Genomic DNA, 26410 nt, shown 5'->3' on the forward strand with positions numbered 1-26410 from the left:
TATGTATCAGTCATTGAGATTTACAAAACGATAAATGAATATATGACACACTCTGATGTGCATAATTATCCAACGCGAAATGCAAATCAGGTAAAACCTCCTCGTTACAGACTTACTGTTTCATCTCGCAACTCTCTGGGAGTGAGTCTTTACAACAAACTCCATACTGATATCAGAAATTCCAATATTTCAATATTTATCATTTCAAACGTGAAGTGAAAAATATCTTATTAGAGCTTAGTTTCTATGAAGTGAGAGAATATTTGGAAGCACCACTTATCAATACATTCATTCTCTTTGTTTGTTAGTAAATTACGTTAGGCTTTTTCGTACTTTTACTACATTAAACTTGATCGAAAATAGTCATTTGTTGAATTTTAAATTTTATACATTGAATTATTTATGTATACATATCAGTATATACACTTTTCGTATGACCTGCTACAAATATAATGTAACGTAGTCAAATAAACTTACTTATTTTGCATATCTTAATGAGGATCTAGAAGTGATTTCGAATTGGGGTGAAAGGCATCGGTTTTTTCCATGAAGATAAATAATAATAATAATAATGTCTCCGAACCGGATACAATAATGTCAGGTCAGATAATTCCGCTTTCTGCTTCGATAAGTTTGTTGGGGGTTAAAATGGACACCAATAAGTCTCGGCACAGTCATGTCGCTTGAATTGCAAAGGCTGCTTCTCAAAAGCTTGGAACTTGGTTCTGTTCCGAACTAGAAAACTGTACACACCTCATCAACTTTATGAAGCTTTATAAAGCTCAGATCAGACCTTCTTTGGAGTATTGTTCTCATGTATGGAGCTCTGCCCCCAAATATACCCTGAAGTTGCTGGATTCCATCCAGAAAAGAGCCACGAGCCTGATTGGAGACGCAACCATCACGTGCAAACTTGATATCTTGGAACATCGGTGAATGGTTGGAGATTTGCCTCTCTCCTATCAATACTTTCATGGGAAGTGTTCAAGTGACTTGGCAGATTTGATTCCACCAAAAGCGGTACATATCAGAAATACGCGACGGACTGTGGCTGCTCATCGTTTTGAGTTTCAACTCAGTACACCTCGAACTTCACTGTTGGGGAATTCTTCCATTTGGAGAACTGCGTTTATGTGGAATAAACTTCCTGACAACGTTTTTCCAAATGGATTTAGTCTCCAGCGATTAAAATCCTATGTGAATCACTACTTTCGCACAGGCATCGCTCTGAGAGCGTCTTGAAGATTTTCCTGTAGTGTTTGTATTTTGTCCTTGGAAAAACGCGTCGACAAGAGTACTGCATTTCTGGGGCAGTTCTTGTTTTAGATTCGTTATCGTGTGGAAACAATTCAAAATGAATTCCGTCATTTTGATCATGCTATATGACTTTTTTTTCCATATCAGTGACATCAATGATTTTTGAGCGAAACTAATGAATAATTATGACATCCTCAGGAAATATTTGAAGGCAGTGTAAAATAAACACAAAAAAATGTATTATATATCAATTCCAAATCATGAATATGTTCTACTCGATATTTTCCCCTCAATATACCATTCTATAATAATGATAATAATATCGTCTTCATTATCTTCTAATACATTTAAAGCAAATTAATCAGGAACAGTTCATTTATTATATGAAGATAAAAGGCGAAGTTCTATTTACATGATGACAAGACATCATTCAATTGCTCTTCCACTTAACCTCAAAAAAATGTGGTCTATATTCAGATAAGAGTTATTAACTACGTAACATCAATTTTCCACGCAAACAGGCTTTTCTGAAACTCAAACAGCGAAGCCATCAAAACCGCAGAGTTGGAATGATCCGCAAAATAGCCATTTACCGCTTTCCCATTTCCGATGTTCCTTCATATCCGCCTCTGGTAAAAACTTTATCTCATTTCTCTGCAATCGAACAGATACCAAATTTTATTATGTTCAAAATGGACATTTAAAAGCACTTCGATAAGATGGAGAGATGGCTGAAATCGTGAATAATGAAAGTAACTTTATTTATATGAATAACTCCCTAAAGCGAAAACTTCGATGAGGGGAATAATCCTAAATTAACTTTCAGAAGGAAGTCGGCCAAACGGACTATAAAACGAAAACAAATATTTTATATATTGAGGTTATCAAAATCTATCGCGGTCAGTAAAAGAGATTATTCACTTCTACGTGAAGATATTCTGGAAAATTTATGTTTCACGAAAAATATATCATTTCTAGACCTGAAATCAATGTTTGGATTGATAGTTCATACTCAGTCCATATTCCTTTGATGAAAATATGGATAGAAATGCATATCTTGAACACCGAATATTTCTTCGGACAATCGTGGTAGTTCAATTAGGAACATTCAACCACATAGCGTGCTCCCTAATGTATTCGACCTCTGGCGTCAGACAACAATCGTATGTTGAAGGGAGCCTTGACGACGATGAGTAGATTCTTTGTTGAGGCGGATGTCCTATAGGTTCCAGTTGCCCTAAAAAAATCAAGTTTCGAATTCTTGAGAACAGAAAAGTTTTGAAGTTGCCTGCAGAAAGACCAGATTTCAGTCTATTCGACCAAGCACTTGTTGAAGAGCTGCGAAGCTCTATTGTATGTTTTTTCGAGCAAATGGTTTATTGATTTCCCATCAGCGGCTCACATCGAAGTTTCGTTTTTCTTTTCAAGTGCTGAGTGACAAAAATGTATGTACATTTTCAATATGTATTCCACCGCTTCTGACATGATGACGTAATCGGTTATTTTTTCAAATTGATATATAGGTCTTGTACAAAGTGAATAAAAATTAATATTACATTTCATCAAAAAAAATTACTTTGTATCCAGCGACACCTGTATCTGTATCTATAGAGTAGGGCGGGTGAGTGTAGACCCACAGCACTTAGGCCAGATGTGAACCATTGTACATCTTCCCGAGGAGTTGTCTTCCTAGGTCATCGTCCATCCTGTCCTGTTTTGGAAGGTGCAGCGACATTACTGTCGTTGCACAGCATCTTCAACCTTCTTGGGGTTCCCTCCGTGAAGGTGCATAAGTGAGGAAGCTTTCCTGCAGGGGCAGCCTGTTCCTTGCCTTTATTCAAGACGGAGCTCTTGGCGCCCTCCACAGGAAGTGCCCTTGCTGTTGGAGGTGGAGTGAGGGAGGAGGAGGAGGATGTACTTTTAGTTGCTGCCACTCCTGCCTCTTGCGTTCTCTTTCTCCTTTTGGCCTCGGTGCCGCAAATGCGCTTACGCCTTCGCCTTTGTATTACATCACGAGGTGGTCTGCTATGTCCAGCCTCATACCAAGCGGTAGTTTGGGGTGGACATTTCTTTTCATCCCCAGCCACCGCCTCAGACTGAGGTGAGCACTTCTGTCCAGCTTCTGGATTGATTATTGTTTTTGTTGTTTCTGTTTTTGTGCTTGTTTCATGCATGTGTGTTCCCACGAGTAGCAAGGGAAGAGTTAGTCATCTCTGGCAGAGCCCCGCATTACCAGAAGTAGGCTGATTACAATGGGGTTTCGCCTAAGGAGATCGTTCGTAACCGCATATCACCCCGCAGCCATTCAGCTGTGGGCGCGATTCCTTACACCTTAGCTGGGGTAGGCTGGTCCACGGTAGCATGTTTTGCAAAGGCTTCTGGGGATTTTAGTTCCCCTCATCCTGCTTATTTCTGCCACTGATCGTTAGTCCGACCCCGTCCGTAAGGCCACATTGGCTTCCTGGACAGAGCCTCCAGTCCCCTGGTCGTTCCCCTATCCGCCACCTGGGGACGCGCCCGATAGATAGCACTATCCAGGGGTATTCAGCGACATATAATATGTTCAAATTGGCATCTACCACCAGAGTCTGGATAATGAGCAATTCTACTGACATAATACTTTTGTTCATTCTGTACATGTATGTTATGAGTATAATTCTGCTAATTCCGATTCTAATTCAATTTTAAAGTTTCTGTGAATTTTGCAATCTATTAATGCAGACTTTCGATTTCAAATAATTCAGCAAGAAAAAGTAACGAGAGTGAGATTTGGTGATTTTGAAGGCCACTCTATCGACCCTCCTCTACCTTTCCCTTTTCTGGGAAAACAGTTGTTTAAGAACTCACGAACATCACGCGCATAGTGTGGAGGTGCAATCTTGTACTTCAATTTGGTACAGTAAGATTATTGGTGTTTGTAAAACTATCAGCAAGGACAAAACTAAACGGATCCGTGAGGATCCGTTTAGTTTTGAAAACCTGTCTGCATGATTAGCGAATACTAATGTTAAAGATAAGCCTTATGATTCTTTTCCGAACAACAAAAATTCTTGTTATGTCTGATGCCTGACCCCATACTATAATATTGTAGGAAATTGTGGAATACACAAATGCATAGTAAACCTATAATAATGAATCTGTGTTCAAAATATTCCTTAGTGTTGCCAAAATATAAAAGCTTTTGTTGATTTTTTTACATACTATTTGTATTTGATCCTCCCATGTTAGGTTACAATCTATGAGCGTTCCTAAGAATTTAGATGAAGTGGAGGTTTCAACAATATTATTATTGACTTCGAAGGTGAAATTAGAAGGTATTCCATGTTTTGTGTGAAACTCAATTATTACTGTCTCACTTTGATTCATTTTTAGTGTATTCTGTATACAGTAATCCGCAAAATCTTTCAAAACTGAGTCAGTTTTTTACTGTAGTCTTTGGCGATCAGTGTCAGACACCACAGTAGAGATGTCATCAGCATACATGAAAACTCTACCGTCCTTTATGTTATGAGGCAAGTCATTGACATAGGTAAGGAAGATCAAGGGACCCATGACACTTCCCTGTGGTGTTCCAAGATCTAAATCGTATTCCTTCGATTTGGTTTCACCGATTCTCACGATGATCTTCCGATCTTCAAGAAAGGACGTTATCCAGTCGTTCACTGGGCCACGTAGACCTAGGTTGTTGATTTTTTTGGAGACGAAATTACGATTAACCGTGTCGAATGCCCGCGTTAGGTCAAATGATATGACAACTACATACTCATTTTTGTCCATCAGATCATTAATGTGTTGGACAAGTTCTGTTATGGCTGTTGCGGTAGATAGGCCAGGGCGGAAACCATGCTGGCAATCAGTAAGTAATTTATGGTTTGTGAAGAAATCTGTAATTCTTTTGCAAATGATTTTGGAAAATATGCTCAGGAGAGCAATTGGGCGGTAGTTCTCTATGTTGCTCGTATCACCTTTTTTGAATATGGGAATGATGGCAGCCGATTTCAGAACACTAGGAAAAGTGCCTGAATTCACTGATAGGTTTATAATGTCAGCAAGGTATTGTGATATAATACAAGCACACTTTTTTATTATATCAACCGGGATTTCATCTAATCCATTAGATTTTTTATTAGGTAAGTTAGCGATAACTTCTTCAACTTCCTCTTTAGTGGCCGATATGAATACAAGAGAATCACTTATGCTGTTGGAGGTTGTGCACGACTTTGATATATTATTTCTGAAATGTTCAGTCATTTTTTTTTCAATAACAGTGGATAGGTAGTTGCCAAATAGATCTGCGATAATCTTTGGATCCGTGGTTAAATGACCTCCATAAGAGATTTCTAATTGTTTCTGTTTTTTGGATTTCCCTGTAAAATTATTTGTGAAGATTCCTTTTGGAAAGATGTGGACCAGTGATGTCATCCTTCAATATTCCTGCCCAAACAAAAACTTCATGATGGTGAATCATCCAGTAGGGATTATTCCTATCCAATATCTGCAACTTTAACGATTCACTGAACCATTTAGACAAAACGTAGCTTCATCTAAAAAACTTAATTCGGTCAATAAAACATGAATTGCTTTCAGGCAAATCCTGTATTAGTTCAAAGAATTCGATCGTCATTTGGCATCATCTTCATTGGGTTATTGATTAAGCTGTACCTTGTACAGATGATATTTTTCTGTTTTCAGAATACGTAATACAGGGCTTTGTAATATAGGGCTGATCCCCTCTTCTTCGTCCTTATTGAACTAGCACTTCTCACTTCCAGGTTGAGGATTTTTTTGTGGGAACATAAAACATATTAGATGGTTCGCATTTACTGCAGAATATATTTATAGCCGATGAATGAAAAAACGACTTGCTTTCACGAGAAAAATTCTTCGTTTTAGGATAGAATGATAAAAAACTAATGAAGAATTATTGGAGCCTTTGATATGATGATGCGCTAATGAAAAATCCGTAACATGTCTTGAAACACTTATCAATTGTCATAACAGACTCTAACTCTTTTGGCAAACAAAAACTTAGTTTTGTCTAAGCGTCAAAATCTGCAAATTGTAGCGAAGGATTTATCCTTCACATTAATACGATAGGTGTTCATTCCAATATGCATTTTTCGAAAAACTTATTGTCAGCATTTCAAAACTGTAACTTTTCTAAGACAGTGAACCAATTTTCAGAGGTGAAGCAGACATCTCTGGTTTCACCTACTCAGGTCTCATCAGTGATGCTAGGGTTAACCGCTCATCTGTCCCAAAAAGGGCAAGCTTAAAAGTAAATGATACCATCTCCTCATCTCAATTCTCGAAAGACAAAGGAGAAACAGACTCGCCAAGGCGGATAACATTGCCTCTCAGGAATTTGTTGGTTTCGCATTTTTTTCGTTTTCAACTCGTTCATTAACGAACTTGATCCGCTTTTGAGTTTTTGGTGGGAATTTTTTCCTGGTAGCTCTGCTTTGCAGTACATTTGCGTAGACTCTGTATAGTGATGATACAAACATTTCAGAATATAGTCATATCGTTCCCAATCCCTATGTCAAAGAGCATACATTTTTGCAATAATGTTTTTGGTGTCAACGGCATTGAGTGATATATTCTTTGGCATCGTGTTTTAGTACTGTACTAACTTTACACTTTTTGGTCGATAACGTTTGTTTTTGTTTCATAACTGATTTTGTTTCCATCTAGAATCTAGAGTATTACTATTCCTAATGTTCCATAATATAGAATCTGTCAAAGTCGATAACTTGTTGTACTCACAAGCTTTGCCAACAAATTGAATCATCAATGAAGAAGAAATTAAATTTATATGCTCATCTTAAGGTAATAATTTGATATATTTCGAAAGTTTGTCATTAGATAATAAAATAAGACTACTTAGAAACTCTAATACTTTTACTTGTGAGGTGGTCGATGTGGAGTAGAAGCTAGGTCTCAAGATTGGCACACTGGCGTCCTAAGTTCGATTCATGTGGCCAGTATCGTTTTTTAAACCTCTCAATTCTCAAACTATTCGAAGTTGAAAACAATCTCGGAAATAGAAACTATTTCTCAATGTTTTCTCAGGTTGCATTGATCATAGAAATTATGGGAGCTTGTCTTGCAAATGAACTGCACTCAATGAACGTAGAGGAACGTATTTTAGTCACTATACCAAAACGAAATCAGTTCGAAAATTCACGATAACAGAATTTTTTTATCAAATTTGTATTGAATATATCAAGCTCAGACTGAGTAATGTATCAGAGGATTATTTTTTCCTGAATCATCGGAAAGGTGAATGCACCAATCAAAGAGTTGGAATCAATAAATTCGAACTAGAGGTGAATAGATCGTAAAATTTCCATAACTTTCAAATCCCGTACTTTATACTGGGCATACATTTTGAAGATCATCTACAACCCTTCCAGTGGATGTCGGACAAAGAGGCATGGAGGGTGGAAATCAACATCTGCGGTGAAATGATATATGAATGATTTGATGAAGAATAAAAATGCAGAAAAAATCAACTGTCTACCAATACCAGTAATGGAAATATGAATGTGCATATAGAATGCTCGATACTACCTGTTATGATATCCAACTGTTCGAGCTTCGCCATAAATTTAATAGACACAAAATGTTTTTGTTTATAAGAATTGTTAGAAATATGATTTTAGAAATTTTCAGAAAATGAAAGATTTTGACATGAAATTCAATGATAGGAGTATTACTATGACATGCTTGGAATCGCACGTTGAAAGGTATGATCTCGTTGATTTTCAGCTCACACAAGTTTTGCTTTCTGAGGAGGTAACGGCTACAAAAAAGGTCTTTCAAAAAATTCTCCCGCCATTATTCCATTTCAATTTCATTTCAGATACATTTGTTTCTCTGCGAATGCATTAAGTGAAATTCAGAGAATACCTTAGTGCAATCAAAAAAAAAATGAAACAAAAAGTTTTCATTTTTCCAATGTGGCTAAGAACTTTTCTTATTGGAACTGGTTACACACACAACTATTCCAATCACTTACTTTGACCCAGATGTGGCAAAACATAAGAAAGGAAGTGAATTGCCAACCAAACAGCAACATATTCCGTTGAATAAGACAAATGGCATTAATATCGTGAATTAGGTGAGTGTTGGGGAAAGTTCCAAGCTCGATTCCCACAAGGACCGTGAAGCTAAAGTTCACGTCTGTAAAGATCCGAACAATCCATTCTAGGAATTAGTTTTCTCTACGATTTGTGAAACAGACCTCCAACATGCGGTCTATGCAATCCATTGAGATCTGACGGCGGTCGGAGGTAAAGCAGAGGCTTTGTTTTTGAAATATTGAGACGAGTGTAAAAAATAAAATGGTTGTATGTTCCAGTGGAAACTACGCAAAGGAGTTTTCCTGCTCAGAGAAATTATGTCTGTCACTTTTGAAAATACTGGAAATGAATACCAACTCCACTATTTCCACCAGATGGAAAATGTTTTTTATTTATAAGTCGAACACTCTCTCATACACTGTCTTCATTAAAGGGATTTTTTCATTGATAGACTTACATGAAAGAATAGTTTTTTACCCAAACCCTAAGAAAATCAGTATGAAAAAGATGTTTCTTCTGTGGGGCATATAAATAATGCAGAGTATCGTACTGCGTATCACTCATTGGGAGATCTGCGAGATCGAAATAACTCCACAAGTGCTCCAAAATATACGAATGTTTCGAAATTGAAATATATTTTTATGAAGAGGTGGTGGTTTCAGATGAAATCTATTTAATTCTTCTATTCACAAAAAAATGTGTAGTTGGCAATCCAGAGCTCTTCATTTTCTAGTAAAGAGTCTTCCGACAGGGGCTTCCAAACTTTGACAATTCACAACGGCCGTCTTGTTGAAACTACATCTGTCAAAATAGTTGTCATTTATTCAGCCTGTTTCGACAAATCACCATGGACGGTTATATCATTCAACAACACGTGCAAATGATAAAACTGTTCATTCAAAATTAGTGTTTTGTTCGGGCAACATACCGCGCACTTTGCCCATTTTACGGTCGCTAGAATCGCAATGTTATGGATGACAGTGGAAACAGTCCACTAGTTTGAATGAATGAATTTATTTGAATAGGAAGAAATCCCAATATACAAACATTACATTATTACATTGGTTTAATAATACATATACAAGGACAACTTAAATATAAGTCTAAGTCAGACCTATATACTAACAAATATATATACATATAATAATATAATAATAATAAAATCACAGTTGTGACATAAGCCGATATCGTTAATGTGAATTAATAACAATAAAGGACCCAATACAAGTACACCAACTTTTGTGTTGATAGGATTTGAATAAACATTATCCACTTCAGTGATTTATTTTCGGTTATTTGGGTAGTCTTTAGACTATTTCAGTACAGTTCTTTTTATTCCTATAGCTTTTTTTTTTACTAGTAAATCATGATCTATTGTTTCAAAAGCTCGTCTCAAGTCTAAGAAAACCGCAACAATATAGTCTCCGCTATCGATAGATTGCGTCCATTTACTTATAGTTAGTTGTAAGGCCGATTCGCAAGAATGATTTTTTCGAAAACCTGATTGATTGGACATTATAAGATTATTGTTTTCAACATTATTCAAAAGCTGATCATACACAGCCATTTCAAGTATTTTCTCAATACCCAGCAAGGTGACGGAATTCGCTAGCTTTTTTTGTGTTTTTAACTTTTGGTATTGGTGTAATCGTGCTAGTTTTTAATTTATCAGGAAATTGACCATATTGAAGTGAAATATTAATGAGGTTTAGTAAATGATCGACCAACACACGTACGTCGTATCGCAAGGTCTGCCGAAAACATCGTTGCTGTCTGCGAGAGTGTGCAGAAGAAATCGAGACAGTCGATTTAGCGTCGCTGATAAGAACTCGGATAAGAACTCGGCCTAGAGAATCATTATGTAGAATGATATCCTTGAGCAGAGAGTTGAAAGATTGGGGATTGTTTCTAGATCAAAACTTGTTCTCTCTACAAAAGAACTTGAGGTATCCTGGATTTTTTTAGAAATGCATATAATAATAATAATAATAATACTCTATCCAGACCCTACCGAGATCACTCTGTCAAGATGGTTGTTCTGATTATTGTAGTCCTCGGTGGAATGATGTCCCCTCTACTCTCGAATCTCAAAATCATACCGGCTTGCCGCACTTAGGCAGAAATCTTAGCCGCACAGATGCATAAGGCTGTCTTTCTTGGCTCACTGTGCTTGCTGAGGGCACATGATTCTTGGACCCAATGATCACTTAACCCACAGTGTGGGGAGTGGTCATTGGTTGATAATGATGGTGCGCCCTCCCGAATGTATCGGGGCTTCTTGGGGTAGGGCTTGACCAGCGTATACTACGGTGAAAAAAAAAGAATAATAATAATAAATCATCTCTATTCATCTTTGTACACACATGTAGAGAGATAATAATAATAATAATAATAACAATAACATTTCCCCCATGGGAAATGAAACCGATTGAAAGCAACTTAGATTGTTCTGTATTCAACAAAGAGGAAATCAACCCATATCAGGGCTGAATTCGAAAGAATAAGTGAAACATACCCGAATAGCCTCATAGTGTACACGGATGGATCGAAGACTGAGTAAGGAACTGGAAGTGCTTTCGCATGTTTGGGATCAACCCACCTCTGGACCAACCGAATCAAGCAAGTGTTTTCACAGCAGAACTATATGCAATCTGGCAAGCATTACTATACATGGACTTATGTAATTTTCATTCATACATCCTTTGCACAAACTCGCTGAGTTCTATTCAAGCAATTGAAAACTCTTTCAGTAAACATCCGCTGGTTCAAAGAATCTTAACACTGATGAGTTGTCTCCAGTCCAAAGGAAAATCGATCGTATTTGTTTGGGTTCCTAGTCATATAGGAATTGATGGTAATGAGAAAGCTGACACTGCAGCAAGAGCTGCAACTGAGAATAATGTCGATCTGAATATACCTGTGAGTCCAAATGACACAAAAAAATTCATATAAAACTCAACACATGGCAACACGAATGGACAAACAACGATTCGAAATTGAAAGATATCAAACCTGATATTGCAACCTTGAGACTTCCACAAGGGCTAACGAGAAGATAACAAGTCATAATAACACGACTTACGATAGGACATACGAACTTAACATCCTCTTATATACTGAGAAGACAAAGACAACCATTCTGTGAAAATTGCCAAACTTTGATGACGGTTACACCTTCTCTTAGAATGCCACCAGTATGAAGCCGATCGACAACGATATAACTTACCGGATAATATCAGAACTTGCCTCGGTACCAAAACTATAAGAAATGTTTCGAACTTTCCGAAAGCAACAGACCTGTTTAACAAAATATAAACAGATATCGTATTCTACAAAATGGCTAATGACCTCAGCAGTCGATGCCAGAATATTAATAAAAAAAAACAATAACAGGTATTCAACAGTGGCGAAGTGTGACCCGAGGATGTTTTTGAACTTAACAGTGGAAATACAATAATAATTGACAATTTTCTTAATTATCTTACCAATAATACCTACGATGAGTATAATTCTATCACATTGTAGAATAATTTTGCTATCTGAGATCTGTCAAATCAATCAGTACATTAAATTCATAAAGTTATTGACTGGTCATTATTCGTTCTGAAGATGCAGAGTTCGACATGTGTTAATCATATTGAGCTGATGATAGGGATTTCAACTTTTTTTTTGAAGTTCATCAGAGTATATGTACTGAAATCATGCGGAAGTTGATTATTGAACTTACTGGCATTGTACATGAAGGGTCGCTGGAAAATTGAAGTTTTATGCTTGTATATTACCGAGTGTTATAATCACTCAGATTTCCTATTTTAATTAGTTTGTCATATAAATATGTTGGTATCCTATATTTCAGTACTTTATGAGTCATATTCAATAGTTGTGATTTTCTCATATCTAGCAATTTCAGTTTTCGCATTTCCCGATTTTTATGACTTACGTGCTCATATTTACGTATTCCGAAGGAAAGTCTAATACAAGAGTTCTGTATTTTTTGAAGTCGACTAATGTCAACACTCAGAAGTACGGTTCCATAAATGTAGTCACAGTAAGCCAGTTTCGATAATATGAGGGATTCACAAACACGAATTTTCAAATCGGAACTCATGAATTGTCTACTTGGATAAAGTTATTCGATTGTATTATAATATAAACGTCGGCTAAGTTGATTGACATGTTTTGTGAATCTCAATTCATTGTCTAACCAGAGTCCGAGTTTTTTGTTTCATTTTTTATGGAAATTTTCCCCGCCCACAACAATGTCTCAGTTGTAACTTGCAACGTTTTCAATGCAAACCTGTATGTCCAAAGAATTGTTTTAGCGAACTTCAGTTATACATTTTTCCGCTGCTTTTTATCAAAAAAAACGTCGCAGTTCTTTGCTCTTCTACTGCACCGTTGCTGTTACTATTCATCTTCCAGATAATAAGTGGGGTAATTTCCTTGTCTATCCCCTCCGAAATGGCCATCTCCCCAATTTTCAGAACTGACACAATATTGCTATAGAATAATCTTGACATGTGGAACGACGGGAATGCTGGAATATTTTCCACTAGTCTCAGAAAATCTCCCCGAGGATGAAACCGGCGTTCACATACATTTCACAATTCACGAAAGCTTCGGAGAATTGCAGATAATGGCGGTGATAATGATTGAAAATACTATTGGATACGACAATGAATTACTCTCTTGGCGATATACGGAGTATCATTATTTATGGAGTAACGTATGAAAACCTTTTATTTATAATCCATCTTCCACAAATATACTGTAGCGGAGTGAAAGATATAAAACAATATTTCCGAGAATCCTTATTCCTCAAAGAAAAGTAGAAAATGTCTAACTATTTACATATATTACATCAGTTCGCACTTCCATTGTCTAATATAATGTAAATTGATTTGAAGTTCCTGAAAAAATATTACAGACTAACCGAAAATAACAATTTCATTTGAACAAAAAAACTGAAATTACAAAGAAATAACATAAAACCAAACAACAACCAAAAAAATAAAGATTGAAATACTAATAAAAGCTGAAAATTAAAAATTATTATCAACAAAAAATTAAAAATACAAATGAAAATTAAAAGATTCCAAATCAAGTTATGTCACGACGTTTCGATTGTTAGTATCCACAATCGTCTTCGGTTGATAACTGGACTTATTTCTCCGAAATCCGACTATTTATAGGCCATTCGAGTGCTTTCACCTATCCCCTCTTCTCTCTCCGCTTCATTGGTTTTAGCGGGAGATAAACGTTTTGGAGGGAGTTGGTCGTTTTTCGTTTGATTAGAGGTTTCCATATGTTACGTATCTCCTCGCTGTGTGTGTGTTTCTTGTGCTCGGCAATGCGAACTTTCGAATGCCTCTTAGTTTCACCGATGTATGATTCTCCGCACTCGCAGGGTATCCGGTGAATGCAATTCTTGGAATCGCAGTTCGCTTTTGGTGGCCTGGTTTTCGTGAGGCTGCTACGGATAGTGTTCCCAGATCTGAAAAAGGACCTGATGTTGTACTTGGACCCAACCCTTCGTATCCTTTGCGATTATCCTCTGATGTAGGAAAGTTCAAGTACTGGTTGTGGAGGCTTCTCTTTCTTGTGTAGATACAACTGCCGCAATAGATTTTCAATTATTGGAACACACCGGTTACGGGCTGTTTGGCCACTTCAGTTCAAGGTAGTGCAGGTAGTGCAACGTAAAGTCGATGATTTTCGATAGTTGAAAATCGAATTTCTTTAGAGTATCAGTCTTCGAACTAGGCTGAATCGCACACTACCTTGTACTGAAGAGTGGCCAAGCAGCCCGAAACTGGTCTGCAAATCTATTGCGGCAGTTGTATCTCCAACATCATGTGCGAGAATAACTTCAGTGATGATTTGATTCACAGTCAGTCTTCAAGTTTGCCCATTGACTATATGTGAAAAGTTTTCTTTCCTTATACGAGGATTTGGACAAATTTCGGATATGCGGTTGATTATTTCGTTCACAGGCAGATGGGGCGATGACAAACCTGTTGTTTATTATACTCTGAGTCAGAAAAATGTTCAGAAGTGGTACAAGATTTTCACAGAAGGTCGGGAAAATATGAATGACGACGCTTGCCTTGAATGCTGAGGATGTTGGCATATCAGTTGGCATATACCATGAAACTTTTTCGTAAATTTTGGGCATGAAGCGTGTGCCAGTCAAGTTCGTTCTGAAGGGGATTGAAAATAAATTGTAGAATGAATGAATATTTTTTGAAAAATGGAAATTTACGTAATTTTTTGAGCAACGAAAATTTGACTACTTTTTGAGCAGATAGCTATTTCTGCCGCAGTGCGCAAACTAATATGATCTTGCAGTTCGAGAGTATAGAAAAAATGTAATAATGCTTATTCTTCATTAATGAACACATTCAAGAAATTCATATTTTCTCTGAAAGGAGCTGATTATTCTAAACTTCCTTTATGCATTATCAGCACTAATGATTCTGGATTCAACTCCGTTGTCTTGCCTGCAAACTGTATAAATATTTATAGCGCAGTTCTGAGACGAAATTAGGTCGACAAACAACCTATTATCTCTGAATACCTGGATATAATAGTCTTAAGAAATACGAAACTCCAGACAGGAAGAAACAACTCAGCAAGAATCGGTGCTCATTAGTTGAAGGTAAATCAGGAGAATTATTATTGATTCAACTCCACAGCGGTGTTCACTGAAATTTCCTTTCATGAATCTTCACGAAATAGAAGTTTCTGTACGATTCATTCCCAACTTTGATATCTTATTTATTCGTTACGTTACTTGAGTGGTATACTTTTCAGGTGATTTTGACCAAAGTATAACAGAAACACTGTCTGTTCATAACTTAGGTTGGGGTGAATTTTCCCAAAAAACTGCATTTACTCATCAATTTTCATTTTGCCCTTTTCGAAGTAGGTATATAATACCCCTCAGATATAATACACTCATGCCGGATTTCTTTCCATTAGATTTATTTTTCATCTTCTCGTTCGTAGTTTTTTAAGGGTCTCTTCAATTTTGGGAACTGAAAACAGTCGCGGGGGTCAAATCTGGTGGATACGCTGGCATGATAACGGTCTTGATTTTGGCCAAAAAATTACTGACGAGTGAGCAGGTGTACCGTGATGGAAAGCCACGCTCAAGCGGTGCATAAATTCAGGATAATACTCCTTATTGACCATTTGATCATGTTACAAAAACTCCTGATGCACTACGCCACGGTAATCGAAAAAACTGTGATCAACCCCTTGAGATTTCATCGAATTTGGCGTGGTTTTGTGGTCTTGGCTCACAAGCGTGAACTGTTTACGCTTGAGCTATTGTATAGCGAAATACGTGTCGCGATTTTTGTAAAATCTTTTACAGTGAAAATCATACAATAAACTATATTACCCAATTAGTAAAATAATTGAAACAATACAGAGTTTATGTACCATAAATTTAACGGACGATTCTTTAGGTAATTTCAAGACGAAATGTGAAAAGATACAGGGTGTTAAAATAAAAAAAAGTTATTCGTAAATATGTTAAATATTCTTTACCTAATTTCGTTGTTATTTGGCAATGGTATCTATAACATTAGGGAGCTAATTTAGCCCGAACTATAGTCAATTTATTAAGTCCAGTGGCGTCTCAAGCGGGATTTGACCGATTGTTTATGTCTTAAAAACGTACGCCACTGACTTTCGTGCTATTTTCATCATTCCTTTGGATTAGGCAATCAGAAATACAACTTTTTTGTCTCTTGAATCTTTTTCATATCTTGCTCAGGTTTTAAGAAAAAAAAGTCGACCTAATTACATATCCCTGGACCTCACATGGAAAATTATCATTTTTATAATTTCTTATTACTAATTATGTAACAATAACAACAAATAATAAATAACATCAACATCTAGACTAACGAATTGCAATTCGTTGGTCCAGATTTTAATGTTATTTAATATTCGTTGTTATTGTTACATAATTAGAAATGAAAAATTGTAAAGATGATAATTTCCAAAAGAAACATTCAATTCCCCATATTATTCCTTGTGAGGTCCAGGGATATAAAATTAGGTAGACTTTTTTTTCTTAAAAACTAAGCAAGATATGAAAAAAATTCAAGAGACAAAAAAGCTGAGTTGTATTTCTAATTGCCTGATGATAATTGCCAAAGGAATGATAAAAATTGCACAAAAATCAGTGGCGTACATTTTTAAGTCAAATATATTCGTTCAAGTCCCGCTCGAGACGCCACTGGACTTGATAAATTGAATCACTTTCAGGCTTAATTAGCTCCTCAATGTTATAAATACCATTGTCAAATTACAACAAAATTAGATAAAGAATATTTAAGATATTTACGAATAACTTTTTTATATTTTTATTTTAACACCCTGTATCTTGAGAACGGAGGATTTGCGAACCCATGTTTATATGAAGATTTCGTCTCAAAATTACCTAAAGAATCGTCTGTTGAATTTATGGTACATACTTAATTAACACCCTGTATAGTGAAAGAATCAACCCACTTGCAAGAAATAAATAAACTGTAATTCTTCCAGGTGTAAAAAGAAGATCAAGAGACTGAAAAATGATCATGAGAGCTTTTGAGTATTTATTCGTTGACAACGTGCCAAAGTTGATAATAATATTAAAAAATCTATAAATTGTAAGCATATATCATAACTTTTCACAAGAAAGAGGAGCATCACCTACCAATGTAACCGAATTAGCACTTTTCATTGGTCTTTTATAGCTCAATGGACTGTACAGAGTAGGAGAAATTACCTACAAGATACCTACGCTACTGGTGGCTCTAGTGTTGAAATTTTTCGATCCACAAGATTCAGGCTCTTGCTTCATACACTGATATTTGATATTCGTGAATCGCGATTAGAGAGAAAAATAGATCATCTGGCACATATTCGAGTTGTTTGAAACATTTGTAAGAAACTATCCATCACGTTATTCTGTTGAATAAGATGTCTCAATCGAGGCCGATGTGATTTTACGCAATATATTCCATAGAAATCTGCCAAATATGGCACCAAAATACTTGCTGTTGTTGATTTATGAGTTAACTATACATATAACAGCCGTAAAGACAATTTCAAGTGAGTTACAAAAGTATAAATGTGGTCAAGAGATCAGTGGCTACCATCACTCAGGAAGAAACGTTATGAATGGTTACGCTGAAGAAAAACAAGTGGCTTATTTCTAAAGAAATTAAGGTAATCAACCACAAACCAACTTGTTCTACAATACATGACATGTATAAGTAATTTTTCATAGAGGAGGTTTTAAGGCTATCAATTTTTCTGTAACTCGCCACTAGATGGCGCTGTAGAACAATTTTTTTTAAAGCACTGTTCTATAACGCTGCGCACGCCGAAGTTCGTTGATTCTGATTCCGTCAAAACTTTGGAACAGCAGCGATACGGCAACATAGTACTAATTAGTACTACAACTACCAAATTCTATACGGGCGAAGCCGCGGGCAACAACTAGTCTAATATATAAAAATGGATGTTTGTTGGTTGGTTGGTAAATGATAAACTTCTACATCGCTCAACCGATCGTGATGAAACTTGACATGTATAAGTAATTTTTCATAGAGAAGTTTTTTAGGTTATCAATTCTTCTGTAACTCGCTACTAGATGGCACTGTAGAACAATTTTTTGAAAGCACTGTTCTATAACGCTGCGCACGCCTAAATTCGTTGAATCTGATTCTACCAAAACATTGGAACAGCAGCGATACAGCAACATAGTACTAGTCTCATATATAATAAAAAATCTCAGAGAAACTGTCTCGATCAAAGTCTTAAGGTTGATTTATTTTGGATTGGCGCAATCAGTGTTGCAGTATGGCTTGTTGTTCTGGGGCTCTCTAGCACACATTGGTAAGGCATTCATTTCCCAGAAAAAAGTATTGATAGCAATTTTCAGAGCTCATCCACGAGAAACCTGTAGGTTAGGAAACCTAACCTAACCTGTAAACCTCTATTCCATCAGAGTCCTGACACTTCCATGCCTTTATATATTCCAATTGATAATGTATGTAAAAGAAAATGAGTATTTTTGTCACGAATAGTGACATTCATGGACATAATATACGTCAGAAAGATAACATTCATGAATTATTTTCAAGATCATCGACGGGCAAAAACTCACCGAATTATATTGGCATAAAATGTTTCAATAAAATAAAAACTTTTATTGATACGAATACTAGTAAAATGAGGTTTAAATCTGATTTGCATTCGTTTCTCTACAGCAATATGTTCTACACGGTGGATGTGGATGAATTCCTTAAATTCTAAGATGATTACATATTAATATAATGGCTGTGATATACATTTTATTCACTTCATACATTCTATACATTTTAATGTGTTATGGCAAAACTTTACATTTGTCTTTTGTATTACTTTGTATTTCTATTGTTTACATTTGTGTATGAATTTTGTGGATGAAATGAAGATTATTATGATTATGATTCCATCCAGAAAAGAGCCATCCGCCTTAATGGAGATGCGAACGTCACTTGCAAACTTGATAATCTGGAACATCGAAGAAAAGTTGGAGATTTGTCTCTCTTCTATAGATACTTCCACGGGAAGCCTTCAAGTGACTTGGCACATTTGATTCTACGAAGAACGGTACATATTTGAAAAACGCGACAGACTGTGGCTGCCCCTCGATTTGAGGTTCAACTCAGTACACCTTGAACTTCACCGTTCAAGAACTCTTTGCGTTTATATAGAATGAACTTCCTGAGAACCCTTTTCCAAATGGATTTAATCTCGAGCGTTTCAAATCTAATGTGAATCACTACTTTCGCACAGGCACCGCTCTATGAGCGCCTTAAGGATTTTCATGTAGTACTTGTGTTTTGTACTTGAACAAAATTTATTTCATCTGTCAGAGAAGTTATTCCAGAAGGATGGCTGTAAATTATCTGAGAGGATCAGGAGCACTTGTCTTGGCTGGTGGATGTAGGTATAGTCCTGCAGACATAGGAAGGCGTCTCTCTGAAATATCTCACAAAGTCTGTGGATTATTCTTCACAAGAACATTTTGGAGAGATTTTCAGAGTTTATCCCAAGTCCTCCTCTTGGCAGCTGACCTTAACGACCTTTGGGAGCTGGATATATTTGGTCAAAATTGGATAGGTGTGAGCCACAAAAAATCTTTCAAGATTGCGATGCAGGGACGAATGAAACCATCCAGTGCTTGTTATCACTCGTTAGAAGGTGAGCCCTCGTTAATCCTCAGCTCGCACAAGTTTTGGCTCATGAGGGTTGTAGTTTCTAGGGTGGCGACAGCTGGTTAACGTTAAAACAGTTTTAGACTCACTTTGAATCTACCTTCAGGTTGAGAATGCTGTCATTTGAAATTCGAGTATGAGAACAGTTCCTAGAGAAGTTTATCCGTGTTTCTGACTGAGAACATAATTTCCACTAGATTTGGACTACATAATTTCCACTAAGTTCTGCTATTTCACTGAGCAGAAATTGCATTAAACAAAACATCCCTTAAAAAATGAAATATCGAGTATTGTGTCTCCTTGAGAATTATTATTTCTTTCAATTATCACAATTTCGATTATTTGGAAATGTGATATGTGACAGACGTTCATTTTGAGTATTTTCCCATTCATTTTCCAATTTTTTTTCATTCCAGGGTCAAGTTGTGATATCATAATAAGTAGCGATACGAATAGGAATGGAACAATCATGAGTCCGTCTTATCCTTCACCATATCCACCGAAAACGACATGCAGATACGAATTTCAAGGAAGAGGAAAGGAGCGAGTTCGAATCGTCTTCCAGGATTTCAATCTGTACCACACGTCAGAAGTGACAAAAAAGTAAGTTGGTGACTGAATCAATTTTTTTGTCAATACTGATCATTATGGAATTGTACGATTTCAATTTTTGTGAAGACAAATTGTATTACACACTAACTGTTCACCGGGACATCATTCACGTGTGCTACATCCCAAATTGGTTGAGCCGTTTTTGAGATTAGCACTCACAAACAGACAGACATGCGGACAAAAATTCTGAACCTCTTCAGATTCTATCGCCTCAATGAAGACCTCCAATAATAGTTTTCTTCAAAAATCTTCCATATACAGATAGCGATCAGTTACATTTTCGTTATATGTAATTATTATTTTCCTTGATTTGAAATAATAATGAGAAAACAACAAAATAGTTCAATCCTGTGTCAATCACAATTGAAGATACAAACCAAACTACATTGTAACAAGCAAAATCCCACAAAACTTATGAAGAGAGCATCAAAAATATTAATTGACTTCAAAAACTCTACAAAAAAATCAAATTGCTACATACCTGCTTTATCAGACTAGACCCAAGTTGGTTTGTCTTCATTCTTCATATGTTTCTACCAACCTGGCCGCGAATGAAACATCAAATGGTATCAATATAGAGACAACGAAGGATTCAATAATTGAATCGTTATATTCTTTGAAATGTATGCTTCAATATATTCTCATTTAAATGAAAAATAAGAAAATTATTTCATTTCTGGATCCATAGTAGTATACCAGATACTACAGCTACCGACTGATTCATGGCCGGTGGGAGAAATCATATCTACGTAAAGTTGGGGTTGGTGTATGACGAAGAAAGTATCAGGGAAAAGGGAATAGATACTTTTGTTGGCAATTTTACGTAGAACAGATTAAGGTGTAAACAAATAATGGATATTAAAATGTCATTCGGGTTCTGGTAGATATATAAAAAGCAGTTTATGTAGAGGCAAATTCGAAAGGAGTGGCTTCTCAGCAGTCATGAGCCAGCCCGGCAGCTGTAAATGAAAATTATAATAAATATTCGGAGTTTGATGAGGAAATTCATCAAGCTATTAATTTTCTTATAGTTGATTCAGTTCAATTTTGACTATCACCATTTTCAAAATTCGATGACCTGCGCAATTTTTTTCATATTCGTACCTTTGCACTAATAGATGTCTCACCTTACTGACTGTTATGAAATTTCCTTCGTGGTTGTTATAAAAAATATATTTTTGAATATTCATATTTTCACAGAAAAGACTCTCCAGAATAAATCAATGACGATAATAAATCAAGCATAATTGACAATTCTTCAAAATAGCATAAAGACATTTTTTGATAAAATCACAAAAAGTTTCAGGCAGTTTCCAGTCAGCTACCAGCCAGTCGATTTAATTAGATGCGTCTGTCTGTATGTTTGAAATCTGTTTTTCTGTTAACAAGCTGTCGCCCCCCTATAAGAACGACAACTCTCAAAAGTCAAAACTTGTGCGAGCTAAGGACTAACGAGGTCTTACCTCTTAACGTGTGATTCCTAACACGGATTGGACAATAAAAAGTGAAAATCGATCGTCCAGCCTCGCGGTTCAAACCACCGATTCACACAGAGGTCGGTTGAGTGAGTGGAGCAAACCACCCAAGTCAACCCAACAGGCTACCATCCCACCCAGTGTTCGATAACATTGAAAAATTTCACCACATGATCTTTTCTGACAGCTCTCGAGAAAGTTCGAGAATAAAATGAATCAAATAAAGAAAAACTGAAACTTGAAACTTATATTCGATTTTTTACAAGTTAATTATAAATGGCGCATTTTTTGCGGGTTAATTAGACGGAAAGTGGAAATTTCCTGTTAGTTCAATAAAAAGGTCTTCTTTCCGTCACAACAAATAACTTGTCCAATAGATTACCCTTTTCTAGTGTTCACTTTCACTTCAACTTTCAGGAACACCTCCAAAAAATTCATTTGTTCCACTCAATTCTTTTGTGAACTCTAAACTTTACGGTATTCTCTGAGAACCGTATTCAATTCAAAGAAAGTTTATATTATACTATAAGAGTTGAACATTAGTCTGTTCCACAATTTTTCATTTATAAATGATAGAAACGTGATGGCGACTCATATTGGAGTAAACATAGATACGTAAAAAAATACTTCAGGGGTCAAGTTTAAAAATTATCAGGAATCGTTCTTCCAGTACAAGTGTCGTAATTTTAAAAAGTGTACTGAAATAACTGAAATCTCAAATAAGTTGTAAAGCTGTTGCACTCTGTATAATTCCAGGTATAATATATTCATGTATCCTTTTAGTCTCATGAAACATGTAATATTGTACTCCCGAACGTGACAGTTGATTGTTCTTGTAAACCCGTACATTTCAATAATTAATTTTTATGGTTTCGTGCTTGTCTGTAATGTTTTCGCGGAAGAAACTGCGAGAAAAGAAGTGGAGAGATCCATTTGTAGGGAATGTTTCAGATGAAGCAGACTGTAAATTAATAATGACAGTTTTTCTGATTTCACAAATGAAACATTTTTCTCTTCCTATTTCATTCTGAGGTCACAGATAAAAAGAGGAGTTTCTTTCATAAGTTCATTGATTTTCCTGTAATAGGTACGATCATTCCATTGTCAACATTAATCATTCAACAATTTTTGAATCACTTTATTTCATTCGTTTTTGTAATTCAAGTTGAATAAAAATAATTCATTGTTTCACCCTGTTGATTGTGATGAATTACATTCTGACAGTCCGGCTTTTCATCACTGTATCGTTTGAGGTTTTTTTTGGAGAAAATCCAAATCTATATGAGCTCCGAACTGTAATTACTAATACTAAAGTTAATTAGTTTTCTTGAGGCAAACTTCTTGATATCATAGAGCATATATCTTCAATCACATAGTAAAAGGTAGGGCCTTTGGCAAGGTTAATGCGAGAAAAGAAGTAGAGAGATCCATTTGTAGGAAATGTTTCAGATGAAGCAGACTGTAAATTAATGACAGTTTTTCTGATTTCATAAATGAAACATTTTTCTCTTACTATTTCATTCTGAGGTCACAGATAAAAAGAGGAGTTTCTTTCATAAGTTCATTGATTTTCCTGTAATATGTACGATCATTCCACTGTCATCATTAATCATTCAACAATTTTTGAATCACTTCATTTCATTCGTTTTTGTAATTCAAGCTGAATAAAAATAATTCATTGTTTCACCCTGTTGATTGTAATGAATTACATTCTGGCAGTCCGGCTTTTCATCACTGTATCGTTTGAGGTTTTTTTTTGGAGAAAATCCAAATCTATACGAGCTCCGAACTGTAATTACTAATAGTAAAGTTAATTAGTTTTCTTGAGGCAAACTTTTTGATATCATAGAGCATATATCTTCAATAACATAGTAAAAGGTAGGGCCTTTGGCAAGGTTGATGCGAGAAAAGAAGTGGAGAGATCCATTTGTAGGAAATGTTTCAGATGAAGCAGACTGTAAATTAATGACAGTTTTTCTGATTTCACAAATGAAACATTTTTCTCTTACTATTTCATTCTGAGATCACAGATATAAAGAGGAGTTCCTTTCTTGAGTTCATTGATTTTCCTGTAATATGTACGATCATTCCATTGTCATCATTAATCATTCAACAATTTTTGAATCACTTTATTTCATTCATTTTTGAAATTCAAGTTGAATAAAAATAATTCATTGTTTCACCCTGTTGATTGTGATGAATTACATTCTGGCGGTCCGGCTTTTCATCACTGTATCGTTTGAGGTTTTTTTTTTTTTTGGAGAAAATCCAAATCTATACGAGCTCCGAACTGTAATTACTAATTGTAAAGTTGATTAGTTTTCTTGAGGCAAACTTTTCGATATCACAGCGCATGAGCAGTATATCTTCAATCACACAGTAAAAGGTAGGACCTCGTTAATTCCTAGCTCGCACAAGTTTCGGCTTTTGAGAGTTGTCGTTCGTAGGGGGTAGACAACTGGTCAATCGAAAAACAGATTTTTTCAACAGAATTTGAGCCTTCTGCAGATCATACTTCGTAATCCGTGAAACAAGTATTCTGCAATCTCGTTTACCCATCCGTAGTCTAGTTAGAGTCCAATCCAACAATTTTACGGTTACTACTTCAGTGAAGATGGGCATCGACCTGTAAAATATATATTAATCAGTTTTGGACCTTTGTCCAACCATAAAAGCTCTTCAGCTTTTTTTGACAATCAGATAGCCGCTCTTTCAGCTTTGACAGTCAACTTCGATGATATCTCAGTTGACCAGATTCCCATTGTTGTATTCTTCCCTAATGTGCATCTTCAAGGATCCAAAGAAAAATTCTTTCCCAAAGAAAACAGTTAAAGTTCCTCTTCTCGCGAGTACATGGCATTTTTTTCCAATTTTCTTATGACATAGTACTCCCACCAAGATAACTTGATTTCTCCATGCTATTTGTATTGTTTTTGGAGTCCTGAGACAGCTCAGATTCGAATACAAAAACCTTGTTCTGCTTGGCCTCATAACTTGCCTCACAACTACCTCTTTTAAGATACTCCAGAACACATATCTGTGTACCAAGTAACTGAGATATGATGGAGGTGGATCCAAGAGGTTTGGATAAATAGAATATTCACCTTGGGGGCCCATTAGTAAACTGTTCCCTCTCTACTGAGGTTCGTATTATTGGTCTAATTGGTAGCTGTTTATATCTCTCTAAGTTCTTTTCGAAACCTTATCTAACTGACATAACGTCTCTGGGTTTTGACATAGGTTCCGATGAGATGAAATTTCTAGATTACACATGAGCTCTCTAGTATTTCAACCTACATCCTTCCAAAAGTTCCTTTACATATTTAGGTTTCTGGTGTAACTTTGGCAAGAATTTCGTTCAGTCCATCTTTAAATTAGGTAGAGGTTAATTAGCATGCCATCCTATGGAATTCATAGAATACGGAAGACAAATGATACTTCAAAATCCGAGATACTTCCTGACACTTTAATCAATGAATATTTTTGTTACAGTTGTGAAAACATGGATTCCCTAAATGCTTTCATCAACATTGACGGCAGGATGGAGAAAATCGACAATTTTTGTGGTAACGTTCTACCGAAGCCCATCATGTCGAATGGGCCCAGACTGAAACTTGAATTTCAGAGTTTAGTTGCTTCGAGGTACTCAAGAGGATTTAAAGCAACGTACTCTTTTATCGAAAGTGAGTTTTTTGAAACACATACTTCCCAAAATATAGAGTAGGTGACAATTTGGCCTTCGTTGAAGTCAAGGCGATGACATCTTCCCTCACAGTATCTATGGAATCTTCAAAGGAATACCAAAAGATGAGAGACTTCCCAAAGAGCAGCATGTTGCAGAACCAATATTTTTCATCGAATGCCTTCACTTTCTCTGGCTTTCAATGAGAGTTGAGTCCAAGCATGAGTTCGTGGTTCAGCGTGGTACAACTCATGAAGCCTTGGTAGATCGAAATAGTGCTTTTTTGTGCTGAATCACGCATGCTTGGTTTTTGGGCTTTATTTTCTACCAAATGACTTTTGTTGTTCAAAAAAAGGTGAATTTGCAATTTCTACCTTAAATTATGGCTACGCAGGTACTTGAGCTTCAGACTGGAGCTCAAGTACCTGCGTAGCTCCAGAATGAAGCTCAAGTTATTTCTAAATAGCAATAGTATCATTGCAAAACGTTCAACTCTTCAAGTGGGGGTGTCATCCTCGATTATTTTAATGAAAATTGGGGTGGAGTGATATCTCATTGAAAACGAGAAATGCCTTATCCATTACTGCTCAGGCTTTTGGGAGTCGTTCATTCTTTCGAAATATATGGAGTTTTAAAATAACATCAAAACTTTTTTCGCAAAATGCAAAAGTTAAATCAATTTTGAAAGACAACCATGATTTGGAAGATTCACACTTTCTTTGTATCAAGATGGAGTAGTAGAAAGCCAAAAACTTCCTTTCCCACAACAATGATGATATCAATCAAAATATTGAAAATAAGTTCCTTCGGAACAATTCGCAGTTATTTGTTGCCAAAGAATTCAGTTTATATGGTGTTCACTTTCGAAAAGGATGCATGATAGGGCTTTTTTCAATTATAAATAAGGAAATCGGGTTATCAAAGCAACGACATCCTGACAAACATCTTCCTGAGAAAATTGATAGTGAATTGGTATTCACCTCTATATTTTCTGAAATTCTATCAACCTAGATCTCACTTATATTATACAGA

At 36.0% G+C, this 26410-nt stretch overlaps 1 protein-coding gene across 1 annotated transcript in view; it reads left to right on the forward strand.

Annotated features, from left to right (window-relative positions):
* The window catches only part of Sol1, a 425973-nt gene that overhangs the window by 391078 nt on the left and 8485 nt on the right, over positions 1–26410 (forward strand). The window contains exons 10-11 of the mRNA XM_074182744.1: positions 20026–20212; positions 25189–25379. Coding sequence (XP_074038845.1) covers positions 20026–20212; positions 25189–25379 — 378 coding nt within the window. The remainder of the gene's footprint in view (positions 1–20025; positions 20213–25188; positions 25380–26410) is intronic.

Source organism: Leptinotarsa decemlineata, unplaced genomic scaffold (assembly GCF_025532065.1).
Source record: "Leptinotarsa decemlineata unplaced genomic scaffold, Ldec_3_MD MMD2_tig00026328_RagTag_RagTag, whole genome shotgun sequence".
In the NCBI taxonomy this organism is placed as follows: domain Eukaryota; kingdom Metazoa; phylum Arthropoda; class Insecta; order Coleoptera; family Chrysomelidae; genus Leptinotarsa; species Leptinotarsa decemlineata.